This window comes from Chinchilla lanigera, unplaced genomic scaffold, assembly GCF_000276665.1.
Source record: "Chinchilla lanigera isolate Chin_1 unplaced genomic scaffold, ChiLan1.0 scaffold00040, whole genome shotgun sequence".
NCBI lineage: Eukaryota > Metazoa > Chordata > Mammalia > Rodentia > Chinchillidae > Chinchilla > Chinchilla lanigera.
The window spans coordinates 10,903,865-10,921,308 of NW_004955441.1; the positions used below are offsets into that span (position 1 = coordinate 10,903,865).

Consider the following 17,444-nt stretch of genomic DNA (forward strand, 5'->3'; position numbering starts at 1 on the left):
ACCTGTGGCCTTTTCAAGACTGGCAAGAGTAACTGGCTGGAAGATGGGGCCCACCCAGATGATAGTTTTAGTTCTGGTTAGTGCTGGAGCGTAGTTCTGGAAGTGTTGGCCCTAGACCAGGAGCTTCAGGATCACATGGAAATACGTTAGAAATGCAAAGTATGCAGTTACGAGGCCTCTTTCAGACCTGCTGTCAGAACTTCGGGACCAAACCCAGGAGTCTGTTCCAGCAGCTCTCCAGATAATTCATACACTGCTAAGTTTTGAGCAACACTGCTCCGAAAGTCCTTTCTGTCGTCCCTGTCTGTTGATCACCCCGTTTGGGGCAGGAGCCTGCTTCTGGGCCTGACCACATCTTTTTAGGTAGAAGAGGTTCAGCAATTCTCATTTGCTTTCCTCAGATGGAACAACGTTCATAGCTAAGACAATTTGTAATAATCTGCGCCTTGTGAATGCTTAATACATGCTAATTCTGGTTATGATGGCCACAGTTGGCACCCAAGTTAAACCTGCATGAAATGGACAAAGGTAGTGTGACAGATACGGATAAGAATAATGCTCTGAGTCTCACGTCACTAGAAAGTACCGAGAGCGGTATGAGTAACACAATGAAGATTGCCTTGCTATAAAAATAAATAAACTTTAGGATAAAATCGTTAAACTAAAAAAAAAAAACCCCAGCTCAACTAAGAGGTTTAATTTTTAGCAGAAGTCTGAAATGGCTGCAGAGCCACAGCTACGAGAAAATGCTGCCTATCTGAATGTAACTGTGCTTTGCGTATGTGTGCAAGTCGCTTAGACAAAAATTTCCAGTGACACGGGGGGCGGGCGGGGGACTGGCTGTGACCTGTCATGCAGCCGAGGACCTGACTTTTCATCTGCCAAACAGCACTGTAACAAACAAAACCAAAATAACCAGTTCTCCTTACTATGGAATTTTAAATTTATATTTAGCAAGTCACAAAATTTTAATTATGTAGATTCAGGGGTTAAAGAGCTAATTAATGGATTTTGAACTTGATTTCATAGACAACCATCTGGAAACTAGTGTTTGAGCTTTTATTCATATGAAAGCTTGTTTTGCTTGATTTCTTACTGTGTGTTTGAAGTTGCAAAAGTCAAACATGTTTTTAACAAAACAAAACTGGTAAGCGTCCCTCCCTGTAGGGAACAACTCTTCCTTCCCCCTCCTTGAAAGTCAAAGATTATGCTCCGTAGTGCTTGGTAGTTGTCATTTTCAGGAACATAGTTCAGCGTTCCTATCTCTGCCATCTTTGGCCAAGTGTAAGGGCCTCGTGTCCTTTGGCTCCTAAGTCAGAAGGATCCTGACAGGCATCTAGTTTGTCCCATTTCTTTTAACTATATTCACATTGAAAGAATTCCAGAAAGGAAGCTCTGTTGTGATTCTAAACATCTCTGAAGAAGAATGCTATGGCTAAGATGGACTCTGGTGCATGCCAGTAAGCTTAGCTATGCAGGAGGCTGAGGCAGGAGGACCACAAGTTCAAGGCCAGCCTGGGTAGTACAGCAAGATCCTGCTTAAATAAAGAAAAACAAGAAAAAAAAAGAAAAAAGAAGAAAAGGACAGTGCTTCTCATAAGAAATCACCTACATTTATTGAACATTTATCCCACACCAGGCCTTGTTGTATGCAATATCTCATAGAACCTTAATAACACCTCTGTCAGGTAGGTGCTATCATTATTTCCACTTTGTAGTTGAGGTAGCTAAATCTTAGAGAGTCAGATTGTCACTTAGCCAAAGCTATAGAAATGGGATGCTTCAGGCTTTTTGCCAAATAATTCTTATATTTAGCAATTTTTACGTACCATTCATTTACCCATTTGTGTAGTCTATCACTGGTAGGCCTTGTCTGAAGCCCTGGGAATTCAAAGGCAAATAGAATTTCCCTCCCTTTATGCCCTTGCAGTTCCTGTTGAGAAGCGGACATGAAACCTTCGTAATATGGTTAATACCATGGAAGGAGTGTAGCGGAGCCATGAGGAGTCTGGCCTCAGAGGGCAGATACTTGCTGTTAGCATGAGTGCGAATGTACAAGGTATTGTAGCAACATGGAGGAAGATTTCATAGGCTAGTAACTTCTGAGCAGATAGCTAAGGGTGTAGCTACCCAGTACGAAGAAAACGGGGAAGCTGGTCTTACTGTGAGAGGCGCAGACCACCTTCCTCGGGTGCCTTTCCCGCGCAGGCTCTCTGGGTGGGATTGTGCACGTTCCTGCCATTTCCGTAACTCGTTCTTCTCCACACGCTCCCCACGCCCCGTACAGCTGTCGGAGCCCATGCTGTTGCCTTGGGATCTGAGCCACAGATTCCTGCGTCCAGTCTTGCTGACCTGCAGCTGTCCACGATGGTTTTCTCTTTTTCAATCAAGGTGCTTCAGTTTCCCTCCACGGGTTCAGTCTTGCTGACGTGCTGGAAATGATGGAAAACGCACCTTAGCTCTTCTTTCCAGGAGCCATTTATACATTTGGTGGTTCTTCTACATCTGGCATTCCAGAGAGAACACTTGGCTGCACCCCAGGGGATTAGAGGGGTAAAGAATTCCTAACTTTAAGTGGGGGAGATCAGCTACGTATAAAAGTGGAAGGGAACCCACAAAGGAGCACTTTCATGTTACGCCTTCTCTCTGTTTCATATCCCTTCCTCATGCCGTTTTAAGTCTGTTATCTGTATCCATTGTCCAGATATGCTGTCCTAGCAGCTGAATTAGTCCCCCCTCATTTGTCTTCATGCAAAGGTGAAATCAGGGCTTAGGGCTGATTGTTTCTAGGAAACTACTTCAGTTCAGAAGTTGGGCTTGCAGGAAGAGTGATCACAACTGTGGGGTCGGAGGAGCTTTTCAGAGTACGCCCACCTTGTTTGCCCAGATTGAGACTGGCTGCCTTTTCCTTTCTGGAGATTTGAGATAATTTCTAGAAGAGATACTGTAACTAACGGGGTGTCCCCTCCTTCAAGTGGGTAGGGAGAAAAGAGCTAAATAGGCTAGTGGGTGCACACCTAAAAAGCACTAGGTCTAAATGTCTCTTTCCCGGCCCCTGAGGGTCATGTCGTGACCGTATTCATGTGTGTCAGAGCTTACCAGCTCTGTTTGTCACAGCATTTTAGTGGTTACAGCGCCCATGTCCAAAACCACACCCCTGTGAGTCTCACACATAAACCACACAAAGAATATGAGGGCCGCTAGTTTGATGAAGAACGTACAGGCATACAAAAGCCATGTCATAAACCAGGCATGGTGGCATGTACCTATAGTCCCAGCTACTTGGGAGACTGAGACAGGAGGATCTCTTAAGCCCAGAAGTTCAAGACCAACTCGAGTAACAATGTGAGATCCCATGTCAAGACAAACAAAGCCAGGTCGTGTTTTAACAAGTAAGAATGAGAATATGAAGCCGGGCGTGGTGGCGCACGCCTGTAATCCCATGACTTGGGAGGCTGAGGCAGGAGGATCATTGCGATTTCGAGACCAGCCTGGGCTGCAAAGTGAGCTCAAGGCCAGCCTGAACAGCATAGTGAGACCCTGTCTCAAAAAGACCAAAAAAAAACAAAGAATGAGAACATGTAAACTATTTTTGAGCTCCCAAAGCTGTGTATCCTGTGACCAAAGAGTCAAAACACATATAGACAAACATATATTATCTTTTAGATTCCTATAGAAAACCTCGCTGCTTTTCCTCTTTATTTGATGTTGACTTGGGGTTGATTTTGAATTAAAACTTTCATTTCTTACTCCCTGATATGTCTGAGGTATTCAGGGGAGATTGTGTTTTGAAAATTTGGCTTACACAGGCCATTGACATGAATGGTTACAATGTGCATATTCCTTATGCAAGGGAAAATTTAGTCTCACTCTGTGTATTAGGCCCTTCCTCAGGAACACCTAAGGATTTGGTACTTTAGGGCATAGAAAACAACATAAAAGGATTCCTCCACTTCAGAGCCAGTATATTGTTGTTTTTCCTTTTTGCTGTATTGCTTAAGAGAATTATGTTAAAACAACCAACCCTACCTCAGTCCTCGGAATTTATCCTTACTCTTCCTCTTTGAAAACGCCACTGGGGGCTGGTGGTGAAGCTCAGTAATAAAGCACTTGCCTTGCTGGTGCGAAGGCATTGGTTCAATCCCTAGCAAGTGAGAAAAAAAAAAAGTATCATTTAATGAGAAATTTCCTTTTTTTTTTCTTTTACAGACTGTATTTCTCAATGCAAGCTCACGGAGAGACGGATAGAGAAAAGTTGCTGTTAATGTATCAGACCAATGAGCAAATAATAAATGGCCTTTTCCCTCTGAACAAGGACCTGGCCTTAGAAATGGCAGCTCTCTTAGCTCAGGTAACCCCCGTGCTATGTAGAGTGATACATGCAGATGAGAAGATACTGATTTCTCCACTGAATTCACTGCAATAAAACAGTAGACCTTCAGTAATTCTTTAAATTGATTTTGTGCTATGGCCATCACCTTAAAATTTGCAGGCATTATAATTACAGTTGGATTGTAAACTCCTGACAGTGGTGATGACATAAAATGAGACAGTATTCCATAAGGAGAACTTTGTTTCTTAATTCTTGAAAGTACAGGTCCAGGCTTTGCATTTAATAAAGCGATCTGAGTGTTTAGCCGTGGGGCTGAGAACGCCGTACAGAAACTGTTCCGTAACCCAACAAGGATGAGTCCTTGAAAAGACAAGAGCACTTTCTTTTATTTACCTGTTGTATCCATTAGGGTTAAGTTCAGATTTCAGTAAACACACATGCGGAAATTGACAGTGATTTAATCAGACAGAACTATGCTCATCTCCCACTGAGGCCGGGGGTGGTCTTCCTGGCTCCACTACAAAGTCACTGGAACCACGGGCTTATCTCTAGGGTGCCCGTTCTATCGTCCCCGGGGTGTCGACCTCGTGTTTCAGGAGGTCTGCCAGAGCTCCAGCTGTTACATCAATGCTCCAGGCCTCCAGACAGGGGAAGGGCTGAGGAAAGCCATGCTTTCCTGCCTTTGGGAGTATTTCTTTGAAGTTACCTAAAACACTTCCATGGAGGCCTCCGGTCAGGACAGGATTCAGGCACCTACAAAGGGAGGCCCGGGGATGCAGTTTAAGCTGGGTGGCTCTGTGGCCAGCTTCACTGAAGGTCTTTATTGCCCAAGAAGAAGAGGAGGGTGGTTACACGAGGCAGCTCACGGTTCCAGCACTCCAAGCCTCTGCATAGGACGATTACGGGAAAAGTGTTAAGGCAACACTGTGATACGCCGTCCAGACAAACACTTCGGTCCCCCAGGGGCTTCTGTCCCTGGCTGTACTCTCCACACCATCCCAAGAATCTCATCCATCTTGTTTATTTTATCCACCACCTACGCCAGTGATTCCTAAGTCTCCCCCTCCAGTTCTTACTTCCGTAATGAGCTCCTTAAAAGCAATATGCTGAAAACTACGTTGGTCACCTTCCCTTCTCTTCCTTCCCAGTCTGTATCTTCCTTGTGATGCTGTCTCACTCACTGTCCCGGTGAGGTTCAAATCCAGGGATCCCCACTGACCCTTCCCTCCCTCGCCCCTGTCCCACTGGCCACCACGCCTTAGATATTCTTCCCCCGTCCACTGCTGAATATGACCATTATCGAATGTGACACTATCACATCCTGCCTGCTGTCCTGCCAGGTGTCTGTGTTCTTCACAGATTTATCTTTCCCACAGAGGGTAGAGGGGTTTTTCCAGGTAGCCATGGCTGCGTAACAAATGACCCCAAGACTCAGTCTCTTCAGAGCAGAGGGGAGGAAGGTGAGAGAGCAACTCCTCACTTCACCTGGCGTCTGCTGGCACAGTCTGAGGGCCAGAGCGTCAGTCTCGCAGTTGATGCTGGCTGTGCGTGGGACTTGTGCTGGGACCGTCAGCTGGAACATCCACACATGCGCTCTTCATGTGACTGCTTATGCTTCTCCCGGAATACTGGTTGAGAGAAACAAAGAACGGAGTCTGCAGTTCCCTTAAGGCCTAGACCTGGAGACAGTTCTCCGCGAACATTCATTTGTTTACACAGCACTAGTGACTGAGATGGAGATACAGCAGAAATGTGAATCTAGCTCTCAGTCTCTCATTTACAAACACAGACGTCCTCAATCTGAACTGTGCCATGAACTTTCTGCTCGTATGTGTACACTGGGTTTTTCTTCTTATGTTCTTCTGGTCAGTCTATCTCTTCTGCCTGGGATGTTCTACCCTGTCCCTTCACCTATTAACTTTGTTTTATCCTTTCATGTTTATTGTAGGAGTCATTTACTCCAAGAAACTTCCCTGAATCCTGCCTAGAGGGTCAAATGTCCTTCTGTAAAGTTTTACATAAAAGTATCGGTGTCCTGACCTCATTGATAAAAAAACTGAAAAGGAACAGGGAACTCATTTTCTTGGTCATAGGATTAGGAACAGTTCCCTGCCAATTGTTATTCTAGGCACAAATTCTCTATAAAATCGTGCATTTTTTAACGACAAGGTCTCCCTGTGTAGTCCAAGCTGGCCTTAAACTCCTGTGTATCCCAGGCTGCGCTCAAACTCACAGTGATCCTCCTGCCTCAGCTCCCCAAGTGCTGGGGTTACAGACATGCACCACCACACCCAAGCATGGGTGGAGAAGAATGGCATCTCCATGGTCTATAAGCAGAGATAAGGATCGAACATTCTTTCATCAAGGAAGAGAAGGGAATGAAGGGCTCCATTCCTAGGAGTAATAGACTAGTAGAATGAGTGGCTGATACAGTAAAAAAAAATGATAATATGATTCTTGCTCTTGCTACACTCAGTAGATAGAGGCCCTTAAAATTCCAACTGTTTCAAAATTTCTTACAGGTTTATCACCTTCTTTGCCTTTTTTTTAACCTCTATTTCACTTTATTATTAGCAATTAAAACAGTACCTTGAAATGAAAAATTATCCTGTGCCATAGGAAATAATACAGCAATGTCCTTCAGCAACTATTACTGGATGCTAAGAGTAATCCCGGGAGGTTAATGTAGAAATCGTACTGAAATGTTTACGTTAACAGCTTTTTCCCCCAAAGTTAGAATTCAAACGAAATTTAGATTAATAGTTCTTACGTATGGTTATAAATGTCATAATCACAGAATGATGAAAAATGGATTTATGTGTTACATGCTTTTAAAGAAAGCTAAAACTGATTTTCCTTTTCAAAGCTCTTTCAATATCCTACATTTTCTTTTTTGGATTTCCAATCAGGTGGAGATTGGAGATTTTGAAAGACCTTTCTCAACTCCAGCAGGGCATGTTACCAACCAGTGCAAAGCAAATCAAACGCTAAAGCAAGTCATAGAAAAATTTTATCCTAAAAGGTATAGAGATAGCTGTACTGAAGAACAGTTAAGGTAAGGAAATATTTTTTAACTCTTTGTTGCAATCACACTAGTTTTGTTGTTGTCCTGAGATTTTTCTGTTCTAATTTTAAAGGTTAAAAAATTACAGTTTTGGGCCGGCAATTTAGCTCAGCGGCATAGCGCCTGCCTGGCAAGCGCAAGGTCGTGAGTTCGATTCCCGGTACCGGAACAAAAACAAAAAATTACAGTTTTCTCAAAATTTTTTAATATTGATGGGCCCACAGAGCTGATAGCCATCTTTATTTCAGTTGTGCCCAGAAGCTTGTCATGCATGACATTATATTTTGAAACATATATACATTCTGCACTGACTAAAAAATGTTTTTAATTAAAAGAGCATTCCCGGAGCTGGGAATTTAGCTCAGCAGCAAAAGCGCCTGCCTGGCAAGCGCAAGGTCATGAGTTCGGTTCCCGGTACCGGAGAAAAACCAAAACAAAACAAAACAAAAAAAATAATAAAAAAAAAAAAATAAAAGAGCATTCCCTTGATTTAGATCTGCTTTTCATTTGATCTTATTCCTGCTTGTCCAAGTTAGTCCTGATAATAAGAAAAAAACTGACTGATAAGATGTTTAATCTTATAAGCATTTATCAGAAGCAAATTATCTCATAGGATATTCTATTATAGACAAATTAAAATAAAAAATAAGTTATCTTCTTACATGAAACTGTTTAAAGTTTGAGTTAAATTAACTTGCAGTTTCAGTATGTAGAGGATCTAAAGAAATGCTGATTGAATTTTAAAGGTAGAGGTAAATCCAGTTTGCTATGGGTTTTCCAAAATAGAAACTTTTAAGGACAATCTTTTGTCTGTGTGGTGTGAGTGGCTGGCTCTGTAATTTCGTTTGACACGTTTTCTCTGCATCCAACATTTCTCTAAGCCAGGAGTGGTAATACCTAAAATTCCGCCAAGTGGGCTTTACTTCTTGATCAATTACAATATTCTCAGGAGAAATTACCTTTAAACTAATTTACACTAGGGTTCGATGTTAGCTATTCAGGTTTTTTAAACGTACCTGCTGGGGATACCTTGGTTATGCTAAGAATGTGATAGTAAAAGAATTTGGTGAAAGAAACGCTCCGGAAAGATGCGGGGTGGGCGGGTGTTGACGTAGCACACGTAGGCCTAGAACTGGCCCGTGGGGAGCTCTGTCTTGGGAGGATGACACACCGCTTATGCTTTGGCTTTTGTATTTTTGTTGTTCTTTCTTTTTAGGCAGCTTTACCAACGACTGTCAACCAGGTGGATGGCCCTGCGGGGACGCAGCGGTGTGGACTGTGTGCGCATTTATTTGACAGTAGCCCGGAAGTGGCCATTCTTTGGTGCCAAGTTGTTTTTTGCAAAAGTAAGAAAGAACAAGAGGGAGATACATAGTAAAAACTTCGGGTACATAGTTGGCCAGATTTACCCTGGGATTAATATACTGGGCTTTATAAAAAATGAAGAAATGCCCCAAATTTAAAGAAAAAAATGAAAGAATGTTAGAGAGGGCAAGGTTTCTCCCTGTCTTCCCCTCTGCTCAACTTTTCTGCACCCTGAACCATTTCCCGGACTTGTTACTCCGGTCAGGAGACGATAAACAACTGCTGGGCACTGCTTTCTCCTCTTCATTCATTTATGCAGTCCCTCGTTTACACTCTCACTCATTGGCTCATTGATTTAGTAAGTATTTACTGAGTCCTGTTTGGCAAGCTCTGAGCTAACTCTAGAGAAACATAAACCCCAGGTTTCCGATGAATTGCACCAAATTTCCAGGATGGTGTCTTTTAGTGTCGTCCAGCATTGCGACATCTATAAACAAAGCACTCGATGGTAAATATCTGTGGAGTGACACAAGCGTGCTGCAGAAACAGGGGGGAAAGCTACGAAGCCTGCATGGGAGGTGGCCAGCCCTTTCCCCAAAGGAAAAACTGTGCCTTTTTTCTTTCCGGGTCCTAGGGGTTGAGCCCAGGGCCCCACACATGCTAAGCACGTACTCTAGCACAGAGCCACACCTCCAGCCCCAAAATGTGCTTTTAAAATTCCTCTTCTGCCATGATTATAGCAGCACAGTTTGTCACAGCTGAATCTTGGACGCAACCCAAATGTCATCATCCAAGGAATGGATTAAGAGAGATGTGGTATTTTTATACAATGGAGTACTACTCAGCTATAAAGAAGGATGAACTTGAGACTTTTATAGGGAAATGGATGCAACTTAAGACCATAATCATAAGTGAAATAAATCAGACTCACATGTGTAAATATCCTGTTGTCTCCCTAGTGTGAGAAGCTGAAAGAATAAATAAGATCTGAAATGTACAATAGATATTGTAAAATGGGAAGAAACTATTCAAAAGGAAAGAAACTGGAATGGGGGAAAGAAGGAAGGGGAAAGGAAAATACATGTATATACACACACACACACACACACACACACACACACACGATAGTTATACTGCTAACTGCTATTAGTTCTTTGAAAAGAAAGGTTTATGCCTATATTTTCTGACCAATTTTTCATGCCTATATCTTGTTGTATCAACAACTACTTTGAAGATAACAATACACAACAGAATAACCATTGTTACTCTCCTACAATCTTGTTTTGAAATTTTATATCACTGGTTTTTTTCTTTTTTTTAAAATAAAAAAAATAGAATTCTTCTTCTTTCTATTGAACCGTGCCACTTTGGACCCTCATAGATGCTTAAGATACATCCTGTCCTGCACTGTATTTTTTCTGTGTATTTCTTTTGTCTTCATAATAAGTTGCAGACTCCTCCAGAGTGATCCTACGGTCCTCCTCTGGGGCCCACCATAGTACTTTTGCACACAGTTATCACTTAACAAACATTTGCTGAATAGTCTGCAACTTTAGGCAAGTTAGGTAACCTCTCCAGCCCTCAGTGCTCTCATCTATTAATAAACAGTGTGGACTGGAAAGGTCAAATCTAAGGATCCTCCTAACTCTCATTCTATGAATGGTTTATTGTTGGGTAAGTGATTACTTTTGCTACTGGAACTGGAAGAAGCTGCATACTAAGTTAACAGAAAGATGACAGTGTTAGTATTCTTAAATATTTTCGCAATTAATGTATTTGCATGGAGTTGAGTATATATATTTAAAAATATTATCTTATTTTATTTTTGTTTTCCTTCTGGTACCAGGAATCAAACTCACGACCTTGCACTTGCCAGGCAGGCGCTTTGCCACTGAGCTAAATCCCCAGCCCTAAATATTATCTAAGGAATAAGTCAGGTTTGGTGACATCCATCTATTTGAGAGGCAGAGGCAGGAGGATTGCTTGAGCCCAGGAGTTTGAGACCAGCCTGGGCAATATGGGGAGAACTATGTCTTCTGGCTGCTTGCACAAACTCTTATTATGATAATGATACTCTTTTGGATTGCATGACTAGCACTTTTCTTTATAACAGGGACACACATCCTTTGCTTAATGGTGTCTCTGGTATGTGTGTGCGTGTGTGTGTGTGTGTATGCGTTGAAATATAAGTAACATAAAATTTACCATCGTAACTGTTTTTATGTGGACAGTTCTGTGCACTCACCTTGCTGTGCAACCATCACCACCATCCACCTCTAGAACACTTTTATCTCCCCAACCTGAAAGTCTAAATCCATTCAACACTAACTTTCCATGCTCTCTCAACCCCCAGCCCCCAGGAATCACCCTTCTATGAAGCGCATGTATGACGAATTACAAGTATTTGTCCTGTGGTTATTTGTTTCACTTAGGATGATGTCTTGAAGGTTCATTCATGATGTAGCATGTGTCAAAATTTCCTTTCTTTTAAGATCATATAGCATTCAACTACACACACACACATTTATTCACCAGTCAATAGACAGGTCGAAGGCACCTTGTTTAGTGCTTGCCTATATTTGTAAATCAGTACTTGGTAGACAGAGTGATAAAGGTGGTTTTTAAAAAAAATATGAGATTCTCGTAAGTTTTACTTATGAAAACAAGTAACACAAAATTCGTTCCAGTTCCTCATCTCCTGTCTGGACATTCTTTTATAAGATTTAAGAGACACAGTTAAGTTTTGGTTAGAAGTTCAATTGTTAACTGAATAAAATAGTTACGGACTGCTCAGAAACATTCATGGATTTTTAATTGGTTTTAGTGGTGGGAGACTTTATTGATATAATGTCATTGCTTTTGCAATAAAGAGTTTGGTAGAAATTTTAATACTTCTCATTACTATGATCACAGCTTCATATTCTCTTTGTAATCTATTTTTGTTAGACATTGAGTATCACATTTAATAAACTTTTAGAAAAAGTGTACAATTACAGTAATCCTTTACATTGTAGTAGCGCTACACATCATACAAAGTACATCAATATATTTTGATTCATTAGGACTTTGGCCAGCATGGAAACCTTAAAATCTTTGTCAACTATTAACCTCTTGAACAAAAATAAATAGCAAAAATTATTGTTTGCGTGTTAAAGATGAAGAAATTCAGCCTTAAGGAAATTAAGTACCTTGTCCAAGTGCACGGATTACTAAGGGGCAGATTTGGGTTTCAAAGTCAGGTCTGTGGGCTATGAATATAGCTCAGTGGTACAGGAGCCTGCCTGGCAAATTCAAGGTCCTGAGTTAGATTTCTGATACCAAACATAAAACAAAATCAGGTCTCCTAAAATCAAATTCTCTGCTCTGTCCAGGATATCAAACAGCCTCCTTCCCAAGGGATTTTTTTTAATATTGTGATTGTGTTGCTGTATAATGGTGTTCCCTGGCATTTAGACTGAAAAATAATTCTGTAATTTGTCTTAGCATTTATAATACAGTATATTTCCATCTCTTCCTAGCCCATAACGCCATCATCACTTGGAAATACTTTCATATGGCTGGCTATCAATGAAAATGGCTTAAGCATCTTAGAATTTAACTCCATGGTAAGATTAAGCCCTAAAAGTTTGCATTGAATCCACTATTTCTTCTGCTTAGTATCATAAACAGAAAGTAATGATACCTTAATCTTATTTTTCTGATACTCAGATAACATATCTAATTGAGTGCCATTTTACAGATACAATTATGATTACAATTAAAACTTTTAAAATAAGGTAAGATAGATTACCTGTTCTGTATGGGAAAAATGTCAAGATCCTATGGTTAAATTACCATCGTGGTTGTATTGGTAACATGAATATTTTTAAAGTGTTAGGATAATTGCTTCCTATATAAAATGGAAATATTTAAGATACCATTAAATAGAAACTTTAATGATCAAAGTTTTAATTTCACTAAGGCTTCTACAACATAATTTCTATAATTTTCCATAACATCACTTGCCAGTTCACTTGGATATATACAAAACTAGACCCTTAGAGCCTTTCACATAAGTGCAAATTAAATCAAACTATTCTTTTTATGTGTTCATTTATTTATTTGAATTCACATTGTCTTTCCTATTTGTGTGTCAGCGTTTTTTTGTTTTTTGTTTTTCTTTTTGAGACAGGGTCTTGCTCTGTAATTCAGGCTGCCCTTAAACTCACTATGTAGCTCAGGCTGGCCTAGAACTCACAGCGATCCTTCTACCTCAGCCTCTGAGTGCTGGAATTACCAGCATGCACTGCCATGGCCAGCTTTTGTGTCAGATTAGTTAGAAAACATTTTATTCCTTTTTTCTTTTTTTTTTTTTAGTCTAGTGGCTAGAAATTGGTGACCTCAGAGCTGTACAGAAGAGCTGTAGTGGGCTCTCCTTACCCTTGGCCATAGTCAGAGATGACTGAAAACGGTTTGGAAACAAAACTATCCTTTAGTGTTACAGTTACTGTTCCCCCTTGAAAGTACTTAAAAATTTTCAGAGTTTGTGTTTCCCAAATACTTTGTAGTTCTTGGGTGGATAACTTGAAGACAGATTATAGAATCAGTGACTTGAAGTCAACAACGAGCTATGCACCAGTCTGGAGTACCACTAGTTAAGTAAGCAGTTCCCTAGATCCAAGGCGGTGAACTACAGGCCGGGAGGTAGACACTGGGGCGCCGTCGCTCTGACAGCTCCAGGGCGGGAGCAGTGCGCTCGGTTCTGCAACCGATCATTCCATGCGTAGACTCCTTTACTTTCAGGCTGCGCAACTGTAAATTACATGTTTTAAACGGTTTTAGAAACACATTGGGAAAAATATTTGTTGCATATCTTTAATATATAGATCTCTTATAAAATAAGAAACATAAAAGACGGAAACTGTGGGACTGGGACTGAGGGTATAGCACAGTTGTAGCACATGTGCTTAGCAAATGCAAGGTCCTGGGTTCAATCCCCACCACCACCACCAAAAAAAAAAAAATTATAAATACACTAGCAGATAAGTGGGCCAAGACAGTTCACAAAGGAAGAAATACAAATATTCAATATATATATATTTTAAAGTGTTAAATTTCACTAATAAATAAATGCAATTTAAAACAGATTGCACTTTTTCCCAATTAGGTTGCAGAGATTTAAAAGAATGATGATATCCAGTGTTAGCGAGACTGAGAATGTGAATGGTATGACACCCCTTAGAGGAGAGGTGGGAAAAATTCCCCTAGTTGTCTTTACTCCTTAGGCAATTTTTGTTTGGTTTCACAACCAAAGAAATAATTATGTGAACTATGAAGTAACAAGTAAAAATGGTTTAAAGATGCTGTACTAGGAGACTGATTGAATAGAGGATTGTTTATAAAGCAATTTAAAATGCTATGCAGTTGCTTTGTTGTCACGAAAAGATGTTTACAATTTGCTGTTAACTTAAAAAACTACATTGCCAAGCAGCAGTATTCATGGTACTATTCCTGTTCATATCTCTCAAAATCTACCTGTCAGGGTGAACCATGTAGATTTGCCAGTTTTGACATACAGTACTGACCATAAAAGTATCAATTTCATATAGCTTGATCCGATATATAAAGAGAGCTCTGTGAAAGAACATATACAAATACATTAACAGTTAATTTCTGCTGGCTTCTGGAATATTGGTGTTTTTAATTTTCTCATAGTTCTTGTTTTTTCTGCAGTGAGTTTTTTCAGAATCAAAATTTAATTGTAAAGAAAATACGCAGTTAGCCCCACCACTGTTTACTTTAGGTCATAATAGATGTGATTTTAGAAAATGTTTCTTGCATTATGCTGTAACTAATTAACATCAGGCATTTCACTGGAGATGTATGTTATTAATCATTTCGCATTTTTCTTTAAATGTACAGAACATATAACATAATTACTTTTTCTTTTCTTTGAAGAGATTGTTAATCAGCTATGCATACAAAAGTCTAATGACCTTTGGAGGTTATCAAGATGATTTTATGGTAGTCATTAACAATTCACATTCAAAAGACAAACCAACAGAGAAATTACTTTTTGCCATGGCAAAACCCAAGGTGAGTGGAACCCTTTCTGCCAACTTTTTTGTACTATTTTTTTCTTACCAAAACATTTATTAATCAAAGGCTTTTCCAGATGAGAAAAAAGATGTTACTTCTAAATTAACAACCATGGATCCAAATCCTGGCTAACTTTATCTTGGTTTCTTTCATCTGAGAAATGCTATTTATTGTAACTTAGCCCTATGCCTGGTATATAAAATGTCCAAAAGAAATGGCCGCAGACTTATTGTTAGTCAGGCACTTTATACACATTATCTTACCTACTTGGGCTTATTTGCTTTATGAACTCATTAGAGGAAGAACAGACTTTTATAATTAAAACATATTTGTTCCTTAACTACTTTAAACAAATTATAAAGTTTTAATGCCTTGAAATAAAAGCAACAAATAAAAAGGCTGCATTTCTAACATGTAATGCTAACTTAGTAAAAAGAATGAGAAACTGATTTTCCTAAAAGTTATCACAAAATTGTCAAATAAAGAGACAATTTCTTCAGAATCTGGAAGGTTTTTTAAAATATGACAGCTCTCTTCCCTAATCAGTTCTATGCATAAGTAAAGATGGTTAGCCGTGATCAAAAGGTCATAGGATATTCAATATTTCTGTTTAAATAAATAACTCATGTAACACACTGAATGTCTTAATTCATACATATTCACAAACATGACTTTAAGATAATTGGTTGAGTTGTACACTGACCATCACATTTCCAAATATTGCCACAAAATCTAATTGCTTTTGAAATTTACTCTTTCTGGTGCTTTAATTTTTTTTTTTTTTTTTTTTTCTCCAGTACCAGGAACTGAACTCACGACTTTGCGCTTGCCAGGCAGGCGCTTTTGCCGCTGAGCTAAATCCCCAGCCCCTCTGGTGCTTTAATTAATGGGAAAAATCTGGCAGTGCCTTGATGGTGCAGGCAGGAAAGAATTCACTCTCCGAGCGAGGCAGAAGGGGACTCTGGTCGGTTGGGCAGTTGTACACGGAGATCACCCACGGCTAACCCTTTGCTCCCTTGGAATTGGTGAGGCCTTCTCAGGAGCTTAACAATTCTATTTTTCTTGTTTTAGATTCTCGAAATCACTCTTTTGATTGCCAGTTACATCAACAACTTCCACCAACAAAGGGCAGCGTTCCATCACCTCTCTGCCCCAGCACTGCTTTCCATCAAGGCCCAGGAGCCCCACGCCAGGGCGATGGGCAGCCAGCCCCTGCTGTCAGGCAGCAGGCCCACCAAAGGCCCCACCCTGCTCTGAGAGCTCAGGAGCCTGGACACCACTCCTCGTCCCTGTGAGGGGGCTACGTCAGCTGCGCCATGATGACTGACACTGTCCCATCGCGCCACACGCCAGTGTTCGAGACGTCAGCAATTCCTGGGGTTGCTACCTCTTATCTGATTCCTAAATAGCCAAGCAATAGTGAAACAAACACAAAATTTGCCAACCTGCTCATTTTCTCTTAGATTAAATAGGTTAAAATTTGTCATTTGCCCATCCCCCTTCTCTCTGGCCATCAAAGACATCAGTGAAAATGACATTTTTTTCCCCTTTTAAATATCCTGGCACTCTCAAGGAAAGGAGATTCCAAGCTTTCATTTGTTAACCAGTTGACTATTTGGGAAAGCTCACTGCCCAAACTATAAGCACTGTAATTAAATGTGCTTTTCATTAATGAGATGGCATTTGGAAAGGAGTGGGATACACAGCGTAGGGAGCAGCTGTGGGGTGGGGTGCTGGGGGAAATTCTTAGAGCAAGTGCAATAAATCTTCTGGCTCTGTGAATCATTACGTGAGAAGACAGGAGTCCGGTAACCACGACCTCCTCGGCGGTATTAGAAAGTACAGCTGCCACCTGTGCAGATCACTGGTGTGTAAAGTTTAAAGTGAGACTGGGGACTCCTGACCCTTCTCCTAGAACAAGTTCACTGGAATAGTGCCCAGTTGTCAGTGCATTTGGTGCTAGGTCGACGTGACCTTGCTTCGTTAAATAGCAGTGTCTTTGCAATAGAGATAGTCCTTACAGCGCCGCCCCTCAGACAGTTCTAATTATAGCTTAAAAATAAATTCCAAAAATTTTTGTTCTAAAAGAAAATAATTCTTCTGTCAAAGTAGGTAAATTTTAATTGGAAGAGTATTAAAATGTATTACTACACCAGGTCATAAATAAGTGCCCAGTACACGCTAACGTGTCAGAACAGTATCATTGGTATTCACGATAAAAATGGAACTGTGATAAAACATGAAAATTCTATTATAGAAATGTTTAACTGTAATAGTGATCATGAGTATAGTTAACTTGATGTGTAGAATATTTGTATTTATTTTTTGAACGTATTTATCACTTCTTGTGTCGTATTTTTTAAGCAGTTCAGAAGTGTTAGCTGCTGAATTATTTTGTTGGCAGGACCCTCATGTTCTCTTTCCTGCTTTCTCTGCGGCAATGTACTGTTCTCACAGCCTCTCAGAAATGTTCCCTCCTTAGAAGAAAGGCAGAGCCGGGTGCCGGGGCACACGCCTGTAATCGCAGCACTGGGGAGGCTGAGGCAGGAGGGTCATGAGTTTGAGACCAGCCTGGGCTACAAAGTGAGCTCAAGGCCAGCCTGCACTGCATAGCAAGATTGTGTCTCAAAAAGACCAAAAAAAAAAAAAAAAAAAAAAAAAAAA

General features: G+C 40.5%; 1 protein-coding gene across 10 annotated transcripts in view; it reads left to right on the plus strand.

Moving 5' to 3' along the window:
- The window catches only part of Plekhh2 (pleckstrin homology domain containing, family H (with MyTH4 domain) member 2), a 102,243-nt gene extending 84,883 nt beyond the window's left edge, over positions 1-17,360 (plus strand). For 7 of the 10 annotated variants that reach the window (XM_005390928.2, XM_005390925.2, XM_005390924.2 and 4 more), the window contains 6 exons: positions 4,210-4,351; positions 7,243-7,388; positions 8,614-8,743; positions 12,221-12,307; positions 14,640-14,777; positions 15,852-17,360. In XM_005390928.2, coding sequence (XP_005390985.1) covers positions 4,210-4,351; positions 7,243-7,388; positions 8,614-8,743; positions 12,221-12,307; positions 14,640-14,777; positions 15,852-16,037 — 829 coding nt within the window. In that variant the 3' untranslated portion in view covers positions 16,038-17,360. Of the gene's footprint in view, positions 1-1,930; positions 2,059-4,209; positions 4,352-7,242; positions 7,389-8,613; positions 8,744-12,220; positions 12,308-13,848; positions 13,931-14,639; positions 14,778-15,851 lie in introns of those variants that run through there. The other 3 variants (XR_262069.2, XM_005390931.2, XM_005390932.2) reach the window with 3 other exon arrangements.
- Positions 17,361-17,444: the final 84 nt, after the last annotated feature.